Source organism: Hirundo rustica, chromosome 13 (assembly GCF_015227805.2).
Source record: "Hirundo rustica isolate bHirRus1 chromosome 13, bHirRus1.pri.v3, whole genome shotgun sequence".
In the NCBI taxonomy this organism is placed as follows: domain Eukaryota; kingdom Metazoa; phylum Chordata; class Aves; order Passeriformes; family Hirundinidae; genus Hirundo; species Hirundo rustica.
Window position 1 is genome coordinate 11851168 of NC_053462.1, and position 20977 is coordinate 11872144.

Here is a 20977-nt window from a genome sequence, read left to right on the forward strand (position 1 = left end):
AAACTTGTTTTTTCCCCCACTTCCTTTGTAAACAATGGCTTCTAGTTTGCTTTTTCCTTCCTTTCCTCTACATTAGAGCAGTGGTGTTAATTCTTCTTCTGAGGTGATAAAAGGCCATTTTTTCCCCCTAAGAGCTCAAATCCTCATCTGAATAGAATACGAACTCCCAGTGACTTTAATTGAGTTAATTGTGAGGGAGAACAATGTACTTGCCTCTTCCAAGGGAACTTCCCATTTCCTTCTGCCAAGGCTCAACAAGATTCTGCAGTAACTTTCCTTGGAGATAAAGTTTCCCCTATTTAACCACTACTTCAAATGCAGTAAAACACAAAATACCTTCATGAATGCGGATGTAGAGTGGTTTTGTATGTCTGCCCTGCCAAGAGACTGGATCGGGATTCTTATGTACCCAACTGAGGGTGTGCTGGTGATAGCAACTTGCAATTACATCAGAGACAGCCTTAAAAATCAGCTTGCTAAATGGTTTTTATCAGCAAAATGACACTGATGTACATGATCCCAAAAGTAAGAATCCTTTACTCAAATTGTGATCCTGATTCACATTGAAGTGCTTATTGTTAATATTTATAAAAGGGTTGTTGCAATGCAGTTTAAAGGATCCTCTGATAAACACTCTGACTTGGAGTAAGTTGAGTATGGATTTCATATATTTTGCCTAGCTATAAAATCAAGTGCAGATCTGTACGAGCCTGGAACAGTTCTGCAGGATTTAGAGTGGGGTGAATTTACAGTAAATGAGTGGAAAATCTGGCTCTAGTTTTTCAGTTATTCCTGTTAACCAGAATTACTCCCCAGTTTGAAACACAGCAGCAGCGTCGTCCTTTGAATTCAAAGCTAATCCAAAAGAAGCCCTCCCAAGAGTCCTTTTGTTCTGGTTTAAAAGAAAGAAAGTGGGGGTGAGAGGTGCCATGAATGTGCACCCACGTGCTTCTAGCTGAGAATTATCTTTCAGGCAATATTTGGAGCACAGCACAAAAAGCAGCAGAAAATCGGAGCAAACCCCTTGTCTCTGCACAGGTTATGTGATGCTGAGCAGATTCCCGTGTGGGAATTCCCTCCAGCTGCTCCTTGTGTGTCTGTATGGACACTGTGTAACACAGGAGGCTGTTTCATCCTTCAGGGTCGGTACCTGCAGAGCCCCACACGCCTGGCAGGGGACACGGGGTGCTGGATATGGACATGGGGTGCTGGATATGGACACAGGGTGCTGGGACATGGACACGGGGTGCTGGGACATGGACACAGGGTGCTGGATGTGGACATGGGGTGCTGGATGTGGACATGGGATGCTGGACATGGACACGGGGTGCTGGGACATGGACACAGGGTGCTGGATATGGACATGGGGTGCTGGACATGGACACGGGGTGCTGGGACATGGACACGGGGTGCTGGATGTGGACATGGGGTGCTGGATGGGGACATGGGGCATAGAGACATGGACATGGGGCATTGGGACATGGGGTGCTGGACATGGACACGGGGTGCTGGGCAGCCACTGGCCTCTCTGGGAAAGGGCTGGGGCCACAGCTCCAGGGGTGCCCTGGCCACATGTGTGCCGTGATTTTAATCTGCTCACAGCCTTGCTGGAAGCAGTAACTGCCTCCTCTCCAAGCTCCACAGGCTCACAGGTGAACAAACAGGTGCCTACAAATGGGAGCAAACAGAGGGATCAGGACCCCTTTGTTTAGAGGATAAACTGAGCACAGGTTGGAGCTGCACTTGCTAAATTGCACTACCTCTCACATTTCCCAGCGTCACAAACCAGCTCTAACAGTTAGACATGGTACATCCATTGCCAAATCCTGCAAAATGACAGGGTGAGCTCCCCTCTCCTCCTGGTGTGATGAGACCTGCAGCACCTGCAGCCCACAGCCCCAGGCAAGCAGCATGTGGGGCACACCCCACTCCTGCCCCAGGCAGCCCTGCTGCCCCCAGGCATGGTGACACCCCAGCAGAGAAGGAGCAGCAGCTGTGCTTAGGGACACAGGCTGGCTTGGAGACACCAGCATCAGCTCACTCCTTTGCAGAGCTCAGCCCAAAGCATGCATGACAGAAGCTCCAAGGCAGCCAGGTCTTCTGGCCTTTGGACTTCATTTTTATTTCTAACTGTTTCAAGTATGTTTTCAACCCTGTCCACTCCGCAATTCAGGCTGAGGAAATTATATAAACAGCTCAGTTCGGCTCCAGGATCAAAAAGATACATGAGCTTTACAGAGATTCTTCATTCTATTTCTTTTAAAACTAAATATTTGTTTCTATTTTTCTGGAAGAAAGAATGAGTAAGCTTGGTTCCTTTCCAAGGATCCAGCATGTGGGGTTAAAAAAAGAAGGGGAAACATCCCACTCATTAAGAAATAGGCTAAAAAACAACAACAGGAAAAGAAAAAAGCCAATCCCATAACTTCTGGACTCTGAAAGGCTAAAAAAATAACTGCTGAACTAAACAGAGAACCAGAATGCTGATACTGCCAGAATTCAGTTAGGTTAGACCCATCAGTCTGAATGTGCCAGACCTGGATGGCTGCTGGCAGCTCGTGGCTCTTCCCCCACAGACCCACACGTGTGACCTTTTTTCCTGCTGTTTAGTAGTAAACAACCTGTTTACAGAATTTGGGCAACTTTTTTTTTTTTTTTTTTTTTAAAAAGGAGGATTAATTACCAGTTTGGTATTCCACAATTCCTGTGATGAGAGAGACCTGGCCATCATCAAGGAGCCTGGTTAGCAGGGAAGGCATTCCGGGATTTGATTGCTCATGTGTTATGGTTGAATGAATAAATATATCCCATCTTATTTTTCAAATCTGTCATTTGTGGATTGATTCCTGAAGTAGCTACTTAGTCAGGTGAAGCATCATGGGACTCATGGTTAAACCACAAAACACTTTTTTCCTGCCTAACTATTTTAGCTGACTGAGAAACAGTTTCGTAATATGTTTTTTTAACCAAAGGTGTCCTCAAGTCTCACAAAGACAGTGCAAGAGTTATAGGAGTCTTCATGCCTCCAAAATAAGAGATGTGCTTTGGTTTTTCACAAAATCTGATTTTTAGAATGGGATTATTTTAGAAATCTCTTTTTGTGGGCATATGAAGAGGCTGAAACTTCACAAACTATCTCAGTGTTGGTCACGAGAGGAGTCTTCCTCATGGCCCTTCAGGGTACAATTGGTTTAAACAAATATTTACACCATGCCCACGCCTGCAGCAAGCCAAGCAGCAGGAAAGCACGAGGAGCCCAGTCCAGCCTAGAAATCAGCACTTTTCTGAGCAGCACTGCAAATCTCTGCTCGGGTGCAGACACAGACCTACCCCAGGAGCTCCAGCCTGGAAACTCATTCTGGCCTGAAATCACTGAAGCGAGCATGCAAGGTAGACAGACCTGGATTTTAACTATGAGAAAGAGAAAGGAGGTGCTGGGGTGAGAAACGACCCCAAGGGCGTGCTGCCCACCCAGGGCACAGCAGGGCACACCCCAGAGCTCGGTCAGAGCAGAGGAGCCGCTCACCAGTTCCATGGAGAGCACCAGCCTGGGAGGGAACGTGTGCTGGACACTGTGCACTGTCCCTGTCCCTCGCTGGGATATCTGCTACCACCTGGAAAACAGCTTCCCTGGGATAGCAGAGGGCGACACACAGCCAGCCTCCTCTGTCAGCAAAAGGGCAGGCGGGGGCAAAGGGAAAAAATGCACTTGAGGGCTTGAGTACAAGGGATGGTCTGCAGCCAAGAGTACAGTCTTCAGGGGAAAACAAAGAAATGTCCTTTGAGGTTCTCTTTCTGCTCTAAAAAAACACAACAAATCCTCAAAGCCAAAGAAAATCAGATTTTTTTGCTTTGTCTGGAAACAACGGCTGCTTATTACAAAGGTCTGATCCAGGGACCCTGTCTGACCTCTGAGGACTTTGAGTCAGGTGCCAGGATGGCTTAGAAGCAGGGATTTTCTCTTCCTTGCCCCATAAGGCAGAGGCACAAGCAGTCACATACCCACTGGTGTCTCCTGAGGCAGCCGGTTGATCCGGAGCTGCTGCAGGAGAGGGAACCAGCATCCAGCAGACATTTCACCAGGGGCACAGATTCAGGAATTAGAAAGTAATCTCCGACTTGAACCAGAGCCACAGTCTAAAGAGACCTGCTTCCTCCACTTTACAGCAAAGTTTATTATTATGGTTTCCATTAAATCTCCTTCTCCCTGGCTGTTTCTTCAATGTCAGTTTAGAATAACTAAGGATAAAGTTAAATCATCTTTTAACTCCTGTTTCCCCAAGTTTTGGCATACACATTTACAAAAATATGTCTTCCCTTCATCCTGTGATTCCCATCGTCACCTTCTTTCAATGAAAAAAAAAAAAGGCTCCAAACTAGAAACCTTTGGTACAAGCCTTAGAGCCAAAGCTGCAGATATAGCACAATTCTTATACTGATAGAAAGGATCTCGCACAAAAGACCCCAACACCCATTCCTGTCTGTGAGAGGCACTGATGCTGTGCTAAGCAGAAAGCCACATGAAGTTTACACTTGAAAAGAAAAACTAAACACCAAGATAATTAGCTTTTGGGGTTTTTTCTCCTTCCTCCCCTCTTAAGTGGCTCAGCATGTAACACCAAGGTGCCTGAGCCATGGTTTGCTTTCCCTGTGTCACCACAACCTTCCAGGATTTAAAGTATTCTTTGAACTACCTGCATTTCTGGTAAAAACAGAAAATATAAATTTGGCTTAGAGAAAGAAAGCACTGCCTTCATCGTCTGCCTGTGTTCTACAAAGCTCAGGAAGTCAAAATTTTTCCAAAGGAATCCCTGAAGTGACCCACCACCCATCCCTACCTGCAGAGCGATAAACAAGGGGAAACCCCTTCATTTTGGTGAAATCAGGGGATCTGCATGCCTGGACCTTTACTTGGCTTTACACATGGACAGAAATAAAGGCAAGTTTTTTCGGCCTTGTTCTGTTTTTTTTTTTCATTAAAACAAAACAAAGCTATCTACAGGATAGAAGAGGGGACAGGCTGTTCTAAAATAATAAATCAAAGCCACACAAAGACCCATCAGCTTAAGCCAGATACTGCCCTCTAGATGTTAAGCAACTCCAGCTGTGTCATAACACAGGACAGCTCAAAAATGGATATATTTTCAGATGATCTGGCCTCCGACTAGAGGAAATGAAAGAAATGCACCAGAGCCATATTCGTGGAATATTTTTAGGATGGAGTCCCAAGACATTTGGCTGTTTCATAAGGGTGATTTGCATTGCGTTAGCACATTTCATCCCCTGAAGTCACCGTCACAAAAAGAGCTTGTCACTCCCCCAGGTGCTGGGAACCAGCTTTGGTGCTGCACTACACTCACTGCCACCTCCCTGAGGAATGAGAAAGGCATTAGGAAAGGAAACTAGAGGGTGAAAGAATTTTAAAAAAAAAGAGAGAGAAAAACACAGCCGTGACCATCTTGAGTTGCCAGATCATTTGGGAATAGGAATGCTACAGTCTAGGGTGCACGTGAGCAGGCTGAATGAAGCAAGGAAATAAATTACACCAGGATTGAAAAGATCAGATGAAAAGCACCTACTTTGGAGGTGCTCCAAAGCACCTACTTTGGAGGTGCTTCTTCCTTTGTGGAAGAAGAGATGGGAATAAATTCTTTCCCACTACAAAGTGCTTGGGAAGAGTTGCGAGAAGCAAAGGTATTAGAACATATCCTCTATGTAAAAATTGGAAAGATTAAGGGGGTTATTTCCTCTTTAAATTAGCAGTATTTAACAGTTTAGTTGTGCACTTCAGTTCTGTTTCCTCAGCTTGTACAAAACCCACTGTAAACCCTCCAAAATACCTGTCTGCGTGGCTGGGCTGGGCTGGGCTGGGCTGCAGCACTTCCAGGAAAATCAAAGGAGGAGACTTCAGCACAGGATGGTTCCTGTGACTCTGCCTCGCAGCTGGGCAGAGGGTGTGGGTTAGATGCCTGTGCTCCAGCCATTGCCAAAACTGAGGGCAGGGCGAGATGCAGCCTCAGGAAACAGGCATAGGTAATCAGTAATCAGGCATGGGTTGCCTGGGGCATGGAGATCAAAGTCAAATTGATGTGTGTGTATCCTCCTCAGACACTGCCGAGAACCTCCTGGTTGGTCCCAAGGGCAGGAACCCTTCTTCTCTTTCAAGGTGGTCAATAAACTGTGGGTCCTGCTTCATTTCTCTGCTCAAACCTCTCAGTTCTGTATTATTTAGCAGCTGCTGCTCTGGGGTGAATATTTGCAGGCAAAATAAGGAAAAGATGGAGCCATTCTAAGCATCTAGCTTTGGAATACCTCTGGTGTGTGTGGACACACAGAGCACTGGCAAGGAATGAAAACACTGAGTTTGTGGTGGATCCCAAACTACAAATTCAAAGTCATTTTAGAGCCCTGCCTGAAGGCTGGGAGAACATATATATCTTTAGATGCTTTTGTGATAAAAAACCAGCACAAACAAAGGAGACAAATGCACTCAAAACACAAGGGATAGAAGTCAGACTTGATAAATAAAATGCCAGTGGAGCAATATGCAAGACCATATTTTTGTCTTCTACTTTCATTCTTAGGAGTTTCTTGCAAGAGAAAAAAATGAAAATATTTTTAGGTAGAAAGTCTAACTTTCTAGTTAGTTGTTGTTTAAATAAAAGTTGTACTAACATGTGTAGAAAATTAACTTGAGCTATTTAAGGTATTTGCACCCCAAAACTAAGTAATTGTGTTCACAACCTCTCCTAGTGAAAAGGTTATTTTCATTTTGTAAATAAGGAACAGTCTCCTTTCTTTTTTTCATTCATGTTCCTAATCAGGCAAACTTTTTTTTTATATTTTTACCAAAAAATTTGGTCTTTGAAGGAGGAAAGCTTAATATACACTAGCAGAAAGTCAGTGTTTAGTGGGTCTCAACTGTTTTAAGCATTACTTTGAAAATTTCTGAGGATCTGCTGACACCAGACTGTATAAAACCTGACATTTCTGCCCTCTGTTACTGTCATTCAAAAATCCCCACAGTGTACTTCATGCATTTTTACCATCGTGCTTATCCTACTTGTTTTCTTTTGGAAATGACTGGATGAAACAAACCCAAGAAATTTTTGGGTTTTTTGTTCTCCAAGATATTGGCATTTGCAGTTCTGGCTCTTTCAGGTAAAGCAAAAGCATCAGACAAAATGTTTAAAAAGTGTTCTGCTTTGGCAACGAGCAGGCTCCCTGGAATAAGCAGAAGCATAAAAAGGACAAGAGAAAGGTAAAAAAGCAGGCAAGAGCTTTCCTGTTCTTGAGCATGTGGCAGATAGAGATCTGCACGTACACACATCCATACCTCATTTACAACCCTCAGAGCACACCTCCAGTTCAACCCTGAACTCTCAGAAGCAAAGACACTCAGAGAAATGTGCTCAAGCAGGCAAAGGAGGGGAGACCTCTGTGAGTGGTGGGATGTAAAGCGAGTCACGTAACTTGGAGATGAGATTTGGCTGGAATAAACATTAAAAAGGGCATGTCTGGGGCTCTGACTGCCTGGGAGAGGATGAATAACGCTTGTTCAATATTGTGAGCAACACACGATATATTGACTACATCAGGTGGGGTGTGAGTCCTGGGCAAATGGGTATCGTCTACTGCTGGGTTTTCTGGTCATCCTGGATGGCAATCCTGGCTGTATTTCAGTAAAGGGAACCTCTAAGCTGATGAATATTTTTCTAGAAAACAGCCCTACCATGTTTATTGACATGGTGTGTCACATAGCTGATGAACATGGAAGGGCACAGTCCAAATCCTGACTTCACTGATGAAAATCTGGGGTAAACTAACGAGGGAATGCCATGGAGTACAACTGAAAATGATATATTTTTCTCCTTGGGCTTGAAAAAACAAGAGAGTTCCATCCAGTGAGTCAGTCTCCCCCAACTGTTATTACTCGTATTTAAAAACAACCCCTCTGACATTTTGGTCAACATCTACGTGAGCTGAACTTTCAAAGGGAGTGAGAGAACTGGGAATTTAAAACATTCCTGTTCATAATGTGGGAATGAAGCAGAAATCCCCACATGCTGCTTTGCTAAGTTTGTCTCTTACAGACTGAAGTTTAAACTTCAAAGGACCATAAAAAAGGCATAGCCCCTATTTAGCCGCCAACCCATCCCAAGAATAAATCACGGGAGGTCAGTGCTTCTTGCTCTCAGTCAGGATTCAGCTGTTTTTTCTCTCAAAAAATTCCTCCCAACCTCCCAACAACTTGCCCAGCACTTGGCTGAATCTCCTCTGGCACAAAACCTGCTTTCGGGACAGGTCACCCCATCTTCAGTCAGCAACGCTGGTGAGGAAAGAGGAATGAGAAACGCCCACACATCTCACTGGTGCTGAGAGGAGCAGGGAGACTACAAAGGACCTGGCCATGTCTCTGCCAATTTCTCCCAGTTCAAGCTGTTTTCCTTGAACCCTCATTCCCCACCAGCTCCCTGCAGCTGTCTCTCACTCCTCTTAGATTTTGGATTTTTTTTAAAGTTTTGTGCCCTCAGCTCAAGTAAACACACCCAACCCCCACAATGACAAACATGGCCATTGGGGGAACATCCAGCCAATTTTCTCAGGTCCTTGTTACTGAGGAGAGACTCTTCTGGAGGACTGTTTTTGAAGGGATTGTAACAAGTCAGGTGTGTGTTTAGCTAACTAGAGTCAGGTGTATTGGGATTTAAATGCCTTTCCTAAATACTGCTATTTAGGAAATTCCATTAAAAATTCAAAAGCATAGGTTGTATCTTAATATAAATTAATTTTTCTTTTTATCCACATCTCCTCAGGCAAAAAGAGTGATTTTTGGTTTTGTGAAGCTCAACAAATTACAGGAGGGATCCTGCCCTGAGGTACAGATCTGCTGATCCTCATGAAACCAAGGTCTGACTCAGACAGCATTTGGCTTGCAGACAAATGTATTCAAGCAAAAATAAGAACTTCCTGCATTTAAACACAGTGCATCATTTTATCATCTCTTTTCCCACCCTACATGTTTCACGGAGGAATCGCGTGCCAGTTCAGTTCCTATCATTTTAACGTCTTCCCAAGTTCGTTATCACAGACTCTTGTGTATTTTGTATTTTCCTACTGCTCTGCCTTGGGTGCACATCAGATCAGGAGGTTCTCCCTCAAGACCCTCAAGCCCCACTCCCCGAGCCAGGAGAAGGCTGAAAGTGGGGAAAACCCCTCAGGTTTCATATGCCAGCCTGCAAAAGTGACTCTCAGCCTGGTTTGCCACAGCCATCCAGGACTGTCTGATGCTCAGCTTGCTCTAATTCCTGCTGTAATGTGGTCATCTCAGGAAGCAGGTGTCTCCTCAGAATCACCTTGTTAACCCCAGCTGCAGAGGACAGAGACCTGCAAGGGAGAAGGCGAGGATGGAAAACCTCAGGGCTTTGGGATGGCTCGGACACGGCCGTGCCAGCACTGGTGTCACCCAACTCTGCTAAGTGGTGCGATCTGCAACCTGGTGTCCTGGCAAGAGTGTTAGCTTCTTTCTAATTATAAAAACAAATGTATATAAATCTTGTGGCTTTCATCCACGGGTTGATCTGTGGGTAGTTTAAGGGATTTAAATAGACAGGAGGGAATTCAAATATATCTGCCCACTTGTGTGTTGCGTGGATGATTAACTCTGAATCACAGATGTTATCAGGAGGGGCAGGCTATGAAACCCAAGTAGCGCTCTATTATTATTGGAAGTAGTAATGGTGTTCCTTGTGTTGCATCCAGATCTAGGGGATGGAGGGGTCAGAACTCAGGCAAGTACAAGAAAAAGAAAGCATTCACAGCCTTAAACTGTGAGCTCCACTTTGAAATACTAATTATGCCTTCCCGATCAATCTGGGAAGCAAGAGGAAAAGCTCATTTGGAACTAATCTGAAAAAGAAACAGTTTAGGAAATATCTCTAAACTGGGCAAGACTGCAACAAGCACATTCTAGCCTTGTCTTGTTATCTTTGTTTTTCTTCAGACTTTATCACCGCTAAAGAATTTAATCACAAAAATGACAAGTAGCTGAAAGTATGAATCAGACTGGCACTGAATAATAAGCCATAGGGAAAAATCTACCTACACAACCATGGCAAATACAAATATAATGAGTCCCCCGGAGTCCGAGTGCAGACTTGGATTCTGTAAGTTTCTCTGCACGGGGATCTCTACCTTTGGATGGGCTGCAGCCTCCTGGAGGCTTTGTGTCACCCTAGGTCAAAAGAGTCTAGATTTTTTAAAAAAGGTTTAGACACGAGCTCATTTGGGGCTCTTGAATTTTCAGATAATTGAGATTGTTCACTAGTGAACATGATAACAAGCCCCTGCACAGGTCTTCAGCCCATAAAATAGAGGTGTTGAGCAATGAACCTGTGCCCATCCCTGCACAAACACCACAGCAGGAGAAAGGCTGGACACATGACTGAGCACTCACATGGGCATCTACCCTTTTGTTTGCTGTTGAAAAGAAATTTGGTCCTCCCCTCCCTAATTCTCTTTATAAGACCCTTATAAGTGTCCATCTCCTACATCAAGGCACCAAAGAACACCAGTATGATGAGCCTCACTGTACACCTCCAGGCACATTTCCCTGTCAAACCACAGCAGAGAGCCCTAACAAGGGAAAACCCTTCTCCCTGAGCCTTAGCAGACCACGTATAAAGGTATTTCCCTGTTCTCATTAAAAGCAAGGAATGCTTAATCTAACTGCCACTGCTTTCAGGCTGCCTCAACAACATGACTTATTACGCTATACTTCAGATATGTGCTTTGAGGAGATATAATTCTTATCTTTAGATCTGCTGATAGCACAAAGAAGCCTGGCTGATTTACTGAACAGCCCTGTGCCTTTGATAATAGTATTTGCCTTTGCTGCTTCTGTGATTAGAAAATTTGCACAGGCACAAAGCCTGGGTCATTAAACAGAAGGATTAAATTTCTGACTTTGATTGCTGTATGAAGTGCCAATCTTTGTACTGTTCTCCAGCACCCAAAAGAAGGCACTTGCTCACAACCAAATAATGTTTTCTATCCTCTTCTCCTGGATTACCAGCCTCTCCTCCAACTTGTAACAAGCCTAATGTTCTCTGTGGACCTTTGTGCTTCAGGACAATAACTTTGAGGAAAGCCCTTAACTAAGACTTACAGATAATTTGAAAACTTCTGTGAAGCAGAAAAAAAGAAACACCCCCCAAACCCCCAACCCCCCCCCCCCACAACAACAATAAAAAAACCCACAGCAAACACCATCCCCCCCAAAAAAACCAAAAAAAAATTATCAACCAACCAAACAAAAGGAAAGGAAAAATACAAACAGCTTGGAGAGGGTGAAGGTCATGGAAACCACTCCAACAAAGAGACAAAATCCATGGAGAATGGATCTGAAGGTAAATAAAGGTTTTGCACACACTTTTTCTGCCCTGAAAGAAACCCTCAGGAGATCTGGACTGATTCTGGAGCACACTTCATTCCTAGGCATTAAAATTCCAGCCTGTTCACTTGCTAAAACTTTCAGAGTTACCTGCCCTGCGCTGCCCCTTCCCAGAAGCATCAATACCCCTCCTCCTGCCCATCCTCACAGGGAAACTCCCAGGCATTAGATGGACCACTCTTATCTAGAGCTTAATCAGGCGTTTCTGCTGAGCCTGCAATGTTCCCCAGCAGCCTGAGAACACAACCTGCGGGTCTCCAGCACGGCTTTATGTTTGCCCATCAGTCAGTGAGAGACACAGACCCCCTGAGAGATGCAAACCAGCCCATCTCTCCCTGGGAGAGAAGCTGGCAGGCGTGGAGCAGCCTCTCCAGCTTGTGGCAGCATGTGGAGACACAGGAATTCAGTTTGGTTCAGCCACGTAGTTTGATGGAAGCAAAGAAACTGAAGGATTACTCTGAACTTGGTTTGAATCAGTGGGAGGGAGGGAGGGAGGAAGGAAAGATGAAGATCTGCTGGGTGGCTGTGCTGTAACTGGTGTCCTCCTCCGCTGAGCAAATCCACCCGAGCGGTGCCTCTGAGCTCACTGGACAAGATTCACAGCTCACAGCGCTGCCAATTTCAGCTGAGTCATGTGAATTCATCCCGACCAGCTCCTGCCCACCCCAGGAATCTGGGCGTTCCAGCCTTCTAACAGATGTCTGGACTGGCACAGGTTCTGCTGGGTCTTTCTACAGTGCCTATGAGGCAGGGGAAGTGTTAACCGTGCAAGTATTCAACATTAATGCTATCCAAATCCTGGTACACATCTCCCTGTCAAATTCTTTATTTCTCCTCTGATTTTCTTTAGCCAGCCCAGTGCAGATCATTCTGGAGGCCTGCAAAGGCAGCATCCATCAGCTTACAGTGACAGGGCTGAAAACACTTTAACTGCTCACTCAGGTTATGTCTGAAATTATTAACCCTAGAAGATTGCTACTAGAATTCATCCAAACATGATTTGGTTTGCATCTCAGGTTTGGCACAGATATTACTGTATCAAGAGATCATTTTTGGAGGCTGTGAAGTATTTTGAATTTCAAAAGTACAGATAAAACATAAAGCCACTTGAGATAGGTCAAAGTCTGTTTTTTCTATCTCTGATTACTCTGGGCTCCACAATCCAAAATTTCTTTCATTCCAGAAATCACTGGAATACAATGCTTAGTAGAGGTCATACATGAAATTGCTTAGGCAGACATTCATTTCCTTCAAACTCCTAAAAACTCTTTTTCTCCTTAATTCCTTCACCTTCCATGGGAATCTTATGTCTCCATGTTTTTCCATGCAGTCTGGAGATCTCATTGTTGCATCAGCCTTAAGTCTCACCCTAGTAAGCATCCAGCATCCTTGAGGTATAGACAGAGCAGACACACAATTCATTCCAAATTATTTCTTAGCAAGATACTCTAAACAAAATGAAGAAAAATTGTGGTTTTCCTTTGTTACAGTATATTTCTTGCTCATGATTCTTCAAAAAAGATACTTTGCCAACTCTTTCTGGATCAGAAAAAACTCTGCAAACATTTGCCCAGTTCAAATATCTGGTTTCATACAAGACAAAAGGAACCACAACCACATTGTGGTTTGCAATAGTAAAATGTAGTTAAATTGATGCTTGAACAAGAGCTAAAGTTAAAGCTGAATTTTACCAAAGCTCTAGTGCTGCCTTCAAATTTAAATTCATGCTTGAAGTTCATGGGCCAAAGCTTTGGCAAGTGTGAGCTGGCCATCAGTGACTTGGCAGAAGATTTAGCTCTGCAATTGCAAGGAGAGAGCTCACCATTTAAGGCAGATAAAAATTGCAAAACTCAAGTTGTCCATGAGCAGCTAGTAGGTTTTCCTCTTCCTTAAAGTGTCCAAAGATAGATTAACACAGATATATAAAACAGTGATTTAATTCGGGTAATTCCCCTGTGACAGGAGCGTCCAAACACTCATCATGCAGCAACTCAGTCATGGCCCTGCAGCCAATCCATCTTTAAATCAAGAGGTCCAGGTGTGTCACCCCCTGGAATGGGCATGTAAAAAGAGGAAACACTGCCTTTCTCAAGTGCATTCCCATGGCCCTTCATAGTGGGATCAAAGGACAAGACTTTTAGATTTGTTTTCAGCTCCAAAGTTCAGGGGAATTAAATAGAGCTTGAGCTCAAAACTATCCTACCCAAACCCACAGCAGGGACACTCTGCCAGAGGAGCAGAGGATGGGTGTGGGGTTTGGTGGATAATGCTGGAGGCACCTGGGAGCCCTCCAGGTTTACCAGCAGAGCATGCTGCTTCATGTCCCCATGCCTTTACCTTCTTGCATGCCAACTACCTCAAACCTGCTTTGGAAACCTGAGCCTCTGTTGTGTGTAATCAGGTCAGGTTTCACTCGCAAACCTCTGGGTTTTTTACCACAGCATATTTTTAACAATGACTGTGGACTCAGACAAACTGCAGAAGCCAAGGTGATGGCCAGGCTCTCTTGTGGTGCTCAGCCCTTACAGCATCTCCTCTGTGCAAGCCATGGCAATGCCCACCCCTGCTGAGCTGACTGGGCTGCGGGACTCTCTCCTAAAGGCAGAGCCAGTGCAAAGCACAAGTAATTTCACTAAAGTAAGAACAGCATTAAAAACCATAAATGAAATCAAGCAAAATTAAGAAGATTGCAAGGGTAAAAACAGCATCTAAAATGAACACAGCCTGACTTTAAGCAATGGCAAATAAATCCAGCACAGCCTGCAATCTTGCTGTGCTGAGACCTAACATTTTAAAGCTTTAGTTCGAAAGACGCAATAGTTCCAGTGCTGTTTGGATTACAGGACATGCAAAGTTCTGTGCACATTCTGATGTATTTCTGCACTTTATATGTATGGGAGATAAATTATGTGTGCAGTGACTAGTACAAATAAATGAACCAGAGCCAGAGCTCTTCTGGAGGGATTTCAAGGACAGCAGGCCAGGACTTACTTGGATTCTATTTCAAAACTTTCTGGAAAGAGAAACCTCTCTGCACATCAAAAAAGCTGGAATAGAGTGAAAGCAGAAGCATCTCAACCTTTAAAACCTCTCTTCCACACTGTCAGAAATTGCTGAGACCTTTGAAAGGTCACTCGTGGATATTTTGGGACAATGATAAAGCTCCACACCTTTGGAAAACAGAATGTTTTCTGTCAGCACAGGGCAGTACCTGTTGAAGTTGCTGGGGTCCAGGATGACATCTTCAGGTGCTCTGCCATTCCACTGGAGGATATAATCCTGCTCGAGCATGACAACAGGCTGGCACTGCTGGAACACTGCTCCCCTTCACCCCTCGCAGCCACGCGGGATGGGGAGGGAATGCTGCTCTGGCAATGGACAAGGTCAGGTTCCTGGGGCATCTGGCCTGGATATAAAGCTGAGGGTGAAAGGAAAATGACAAATATAGCCATTAAACCAGCCAGGCGCAGCCATAACATGTGCATTTGATCATCGTTGCCTGTAAATGATTTTTGCCAATGAACAGTTCAGAGCATTTGGAAAGTTACTGAAATGTTTCCAGTTCAAATCAAAAGGTAAACCAGAAATAGCATCTGCAGCCATCCATGGGGACAGCATGAAGTGAGATGTACAGTGCCATAAAAATGTTCACTATTCTAAATCTTTAGGGAGAAGTGTAATCAAGGAAGCATCACAAAGTAACTCTATTTTTATGAATTCAAATAACTGCACTTTAAAAACAGGTTTATTCCATTGAAAAAATACAGAAAACTGAAGTTATTCAATGGGCTTTGGACTATGTCCAGTTATCTAATAGAATCCACATCTTTGCTCTCAAGTAGCAGACTAGGCTAAAATTCTAGGGGCTAAAACTTGATGTCCTGATTATATGACCTTATAGACTAAATACCAAGGTCCAGGGCTTCAGCAAAACTCTTCTTGCAGGGACCAAGAGATGCCTCTGACCTGTAGCTCAGCTCTGCAAACCAATTACAAAACCACACTCCAGCTGTGTGCGTTTTCTGCCCTGCCATCACTCAAACAAAGGCAAATTCATCTGCCAAACATTAGTTTTAAGGCTGAGTACATGATGCTCCCCTGCTTCCCACCATGTGAAATTCCAGCGCAAAAGGAGGATGCACAGCTACTCACACAAATCTGTCTCTGCATGCAGGGCTGTTTCAGGCAGCTTGTCATGTTCCCTGAAGGGTTTCAGATGCACAAAGGACACATGAGGACATCTATAATCCTGCTGCCTTCATCCTCCTACAGTGTGGAATAACACTCTTTGCATCAAAAACTCAAAACATCCAACATAGAAATCCATGGTAGCTCAGAAATGTCTAAGCTTCTACATGAGCATCCATCCATCAAAATTATTTTTAAACTCAGCTTGTGTCTTTGAGACAGATCTAAACAGAAGCAGAGGTTTTTTATCAGATTTTAATTTCTCAAGGATACAAGTACAGCCAAGACTAGCAGAGAGGTTGAGACTCGATCTATCAGGATATCTGTCTGCTATTGCAGGGCACTCACATCTCCAGATCTGCTTATCCTCCTCTTGTCTACACAAACTGAAAGCTCTGCAAAACCAGACTATCTCTCCTTGGTTTGTATGTGGGCTAATTTCAGCTAGGGATTCTAGTGAGTTCAGCCCCTAGTTCCAGTTTCATGTTGAGGAGGAGTTGTGCTTGGCCCTGGTGTTGATTTTGAGCTCCTAAGGATCCCCAATAGATGGACCACATTTGCCTACCCCTCCTCTCACCCCTGGATCCAGCAGCCTCATGCTGAATGCTTAAATTAAACATTTGGGTCTTGTGCCAGAGGAACAGTCCAAAAGTGGTTGTGAAAATTTCTCAGATATTCAGTCCACTCCTCCTTTCACACCATTACACTTCAGTGACGAGAAGCTGTTCTGAGTGGTATCTGCAGATACTGGAAAATTAAAGTGGATCCCAGAATGACAGTAACATAATTTTTTTCCTGATGGTAGAAAATATTGATCAAGTAATTCACTCCAAAAACCACCTGGGCAGTAACCCATTTGTTCATTCTTGAAGAATCAAGAAAGACTAAATTATTTGTAGTCTGATAAAAAAACCCTTTTTTATCTATGAAAAAAAAAAAAAAAAGGACTTTGCCTTCACATTCAAACCATGATTAGAAAGCTGATAACATACAACAGAGTATTTCAATCTCACTTGACCCCATCAGGATGGTGTAATGCTGAGGTCAGAGCAGGGGATCCATCAGGTACATTCAGGCCTGAAATCTCCTCAGTGTATTAATTGTTCTCAATCCAAACAGCATTTTCTAATAAAAATCAGTTGGAATGAACTCTTATATTGCACTTACTACAAAATGAAATGCACCAGTGAAAAGCCACGATAGGAAGGAGATGCATTCAATGGGTCCCAAAGATTCCTAGATAACAGGTTAAGAATAAAAGATTCCTATGTGCTGTAAGATATTTGTGTAAAGATTTAAAAAAAGAGAGAGAGAGAGAGAGAGAGAGAGAGAGAGTGGGAGAGCTCTGCATGGCTTAAGCTGCTTGCTGTTATTAATGAGCCCAAAGAAGAGCTGGAATAGTTTACAAAATGTTTCAATAATATGATGAGAAAAGAAGATCAGATATTTGTCGGTAGCATTGTCCTCCAGGTGTGTGAGGACCAAGTCACAGGTCTGACATTAAGTTTGGAGAATGAAAAGGTGATAATTAAAACAAGGAAAAATGCCACATATGCATTATACAAGCATTTGTAAAATTACTTGTAAATTACTTGTAGAGTGTTGTTCAGTCTCCTGCAATGGCGAACAGTGGGAATGGTCTCCAGAACTGCAAGACAGCGATTTTCAGTCCCATAGAAATACAACAGTATATCTAACAGATCTTTAAACATGTTTTGTACTAAACAAGGTTACGGCCCAGATCCCATGTGAAGAGACTGTTTTTTGCCCATGTGGAACATCACTAAGTCAACAGGAATGAAAAATTCATCCACCTTCTAGAATGAAAAATCCAACTTCCTTAGAACCACATCCATAATTTTTGGTTACTTCTATCAAAATCTTTCAAAATGACTAAAATAAAGAGAAGTGTGACAGATTAATGTGGTAGGAGAAGAAGTGCTGGTTAAAACATTATAAAATGTGAGCCTTCTTATTGCTTGGGTGGTTTAGTGGACATAATTGTCATTTTAGCTGCTTGACACTTCATGCTGAAGAGATGTGTCAGATTCCCCCATGCTTACATGGCAATTTTCCCAAGGAGATTGTGAAACTGAGAAGATAAGTTCTTTACAATTCAGGGAGATCTGCTGTTCAGCTGGAGAGTGAGTATGAAGATAAGCAACATGCCAAGTATTAGAAGTTACAATCTTGATTTCTGAGAAAATGTTTTCTTGCTTTCTTGTTTCATTACTCTTGCTTTTGTCCTGCCATGCTGTCGGCTGTCATGTTGGGGAAAAAATACCTTAAAAATTAGAAGATCAAAACATACCTTCTCCCTTTCTGGTTGACTGACTGTTCAAAGAATGTTAATATCTTAGGGGGAAACATTTTCTCGATGAAATTTCCAAGAGAAATCTTTAAAATTCTTGCAGAAAGAAAAAAAAAAAAAAGTGGCTTTCTTTCTCTAACACATGCTAGGATGTCACTGGCATCAGGGAAACTACACGAATTTTCAACTGGTGTACATCAGAGATCCAAACTGAACCTCTTTATCCAAATACAGACACCATGAACTGAAAAACATCTCTCAGGCTTTTCCTTCTTCCCAGTCTGTGAGGTGCTGATAATCCTTAATCACCACAGATGTCTTGGTACTGTGCAGTTTTCCTGTGGCTAGAAAACCACTGCTTGCTGCCTCCTGCATCTCTTGCTTGCTGCCTCCTGCATCTCTTGCTTGCTTTACATTTAAGAGCATCAGTACCAAAACCAGCCAGAGAGGCACTGAATCCACAGCGCCAGACAAAGATGTGCAACCCAGAGGTGAAGGATCAGCACAACTGCAAAAATTCACTGCAAGAACAGAGTTTACAGAAATGGAATAATTTCTATTTCAGCCAGGTGAAGGAGTGACTAAGTGAACTGGTGTAAAATCAACAGCATTTCCTAGAGTGTTTTAGAATTGCAAGGTTGGTTTGTTTTTTTTTTTTTCCTAATTCAAAGCTGACACTAATTTGGCTGTGTGGCAGTCTCTTATGACTGTCTAACACATTTTTAAGCTTATAAAAGAAAACAGCACATACTGCCAAAAATTCTGCTTATTTTAATAAAGACTAATACCAAAAAAAGAGAAGTTTCACAGCCTCCCCTGATGAGCTGCTGTGAAGTCTGCAGGCAAACCATAAATGCACAGCTTCAACTGCCCAGTGGGAACCAAGGCACTTGTCATATAATTTATATAAAAATCAGGAAAGGTTTAGGAATCTCATTTACATTATAACAAGTACTGCAGGTGTCCAGGAGTCTCTAGTTTGGTGCCACTGCGGATCTCACACACCTACACGGAGAAAACTCTGAAACCTCTCTCTACATTTTTCTTTCCTTATTAGCCTTTGCAACAGCTCAAAGTAGGGTTGATGGGACACCGAGGACCTTGATGCCCCAGTGATGAGTTCTGAGTAACTCAGAGATCACCAGAAGATATGGGGCTGACAGCTCTTGTGATTTCCCTGTGAGTTTCCCTCTGTTTAGTGTTCCTCCTCGAAGCCTTGCTCTATTTACAACATGAGAGTTTCAGCTGTCATTAAAGAGCAAAAGGGTTGGTCCTGTTTGGACAACAACAAACCTGCAGCTCCAGAATCAAAAAGGCTGGACTAAACCACCTGATAGTCCTTGCTTAGTGAATCTCATGATTTTAAAGTGGTCCCAGAACCATGAGGCTTAGTGCTCCCTGCTGAAGGAAGCCCTTGGACACCACTGGAGACATGAGATTTGATGCTCCTTGGAGGCACTGAGGAGGAAGGACCACAAACCAACCACAGAGGGTGGGAGCACCAGCCTGAGCTGCCGGTTTAAAACACCTTCAGGAAAGCCCATCCTCAGGATTTTTACTGCCAGAGGAATTGTTTTTCTCCAGGCGTTTCCTTTCTTGGGCAAATTACATCCAGGAGAAGAGGAGCATGAAATGGGAATGAAAGAAACCAAGCAGAAAGGAATTAACTGTACTCTAGGCACTTAGCTCAGAAAGGGTTTGCCTGCAATGTTAGCTGAAGGACTTGGATCTCTGTTTTCTGTGCCAAGTAGCCCATCCCTAGGCTATCTTGGGCTCCACTCAGCAGTAACATAGGAGTCACCCTTTCCTTCAGCTGAAAGGATATTTTCACCTGCTTTCACTGGGGGAGAATACAAGTTCTTCTCTACCAGAGCTACATAAAAAAGAACAGAAAAACCGATTTTGTAATAAAGTTGTTAAGATCAAAGCAAACCATCTTTCTCCATAAATGGATTCACTCTTTTGGGGCTTTGTGCTGGCTTGAAGGCAAAACCAGCGAGAGACTCCAAGTCAGAAAAAACAATTTAATAGGAGAGGAAAAAAAAAGTAAAATAAAATAAAACACATGCAATGGTACAAAAGATCACTGACAGAGTCAGAATACAACCTGAAACCGTGGTGGTGGCAGTCCAGATGAAGTGGTCTTGTTGAAGCAGTGTTCTTGCAGGAAGGTCTGGTAGCTCTTGTCCTCTGGGAGTCCAGTGGGTAAGGCTGCCTGTGCTGTCCCAAGGCCCCGATTATATCCAGGTGGGAATGCTTGGCTCCTCCCCCTGGGTGGAGCATCTCACAATGGACTGATATCATTTTATCAGTTGGGCAATGGGTCCTTGATTGCCTATTAAACAGAGATAGCTCCTGGGGAGAGTTATCTATGAGTCATGCAGGACGGTATTGATGGGCCATTAACAGAAGATAGTCTGGAGGGAGGGGGCACGGGAAACAGTGGTGCACAACAACATTTCATGTAGATGGTGATAGAATACATACTTTGGGCACATTTTACATTGTAACCTAGGACATAATCCACCCCTTATTCTATGACCATCTACATTATACCTAAATTAATACATTCTTACAGCTAGATAGATAAATATACACATATACAGAATGAAACCCTACACTCAGTTCTCACTTAAAATTAGGTCTCCCTGTGGTACACAACGGGTTTCCCCATCTTTCTGCATTACCCACCAAGTGGAACCAGGTCCTTGAGCAAAAACAATCCCACGGATGGGTCTGCCTTTACTTGATGTGGGATTAATCCAAACAGTTTTTCCTAAGATGCCTTTCATGTGTACCACAGGGACTTTATCTCCATCCACTGTGTGCAAGGGTTCAGACTGGGCAGGACCAGCTCGATTGATTGACCCTCGAGTGTTGACCATCCAGGTGGCCTTTGCTAAGTTCAGTTCCCAATTTTTGAAAGTCCCCCCACCGAGCGCCTTCAGGGTAGTCTTAAGTAACCCATTGCACCGTTCAACTTTCCCGGCAGCTGGTGCATGATAAGGGATGTGATATATCCATTC

At 43.6% G+C, this 20977-nt stretch overlaps 2 protein-coding genes across 4 annotated transcripts in view; both read right to left on the bottom strand.

The window, feature by feature from the left end:
* CEMIP (cell migration inducing hyaluronidase 1) overlaps positions 1–20977 on the bottom strand; it is a 109814-nt gene that overhangs the window by 63522 nt on the left and 25315 nt on the right. Inside the window, exon 1 of one of the 3 annotated variants that reach the window (XM_058422334.1) lies at positions 20059–20359. The exons of the other annotated variants lie outside the window; for them this stretch is intronic. The gene's annotated coding sequence lies outside the window, so the exon portion shown is untranslated. Of the gene's footprint in view, positions 1–20058; positions 20360–20977 lie in introns of those variants that run through there. 3 annotated transcript variants of the gene reach the window in all.
* Positions 1–20977, bottom strand: part of LOC120758826 (cell surface hyaluronidase-like) — a 50826-nt gene that overhangs the window by 5831 nt on the left and 24018 nt on the right. The window contains 4 exon segments of the mRNA XM_058422386.1: positions 337–436; positions 14662–14684; positions 14687–14780; positions 14782–14870. Of these exon segments, the coding sequence (XP_058278369.1) occupies positions 337–436; positions 14662–14684; positions 14687–14780; positions 14782–14870 (306 nt within the window).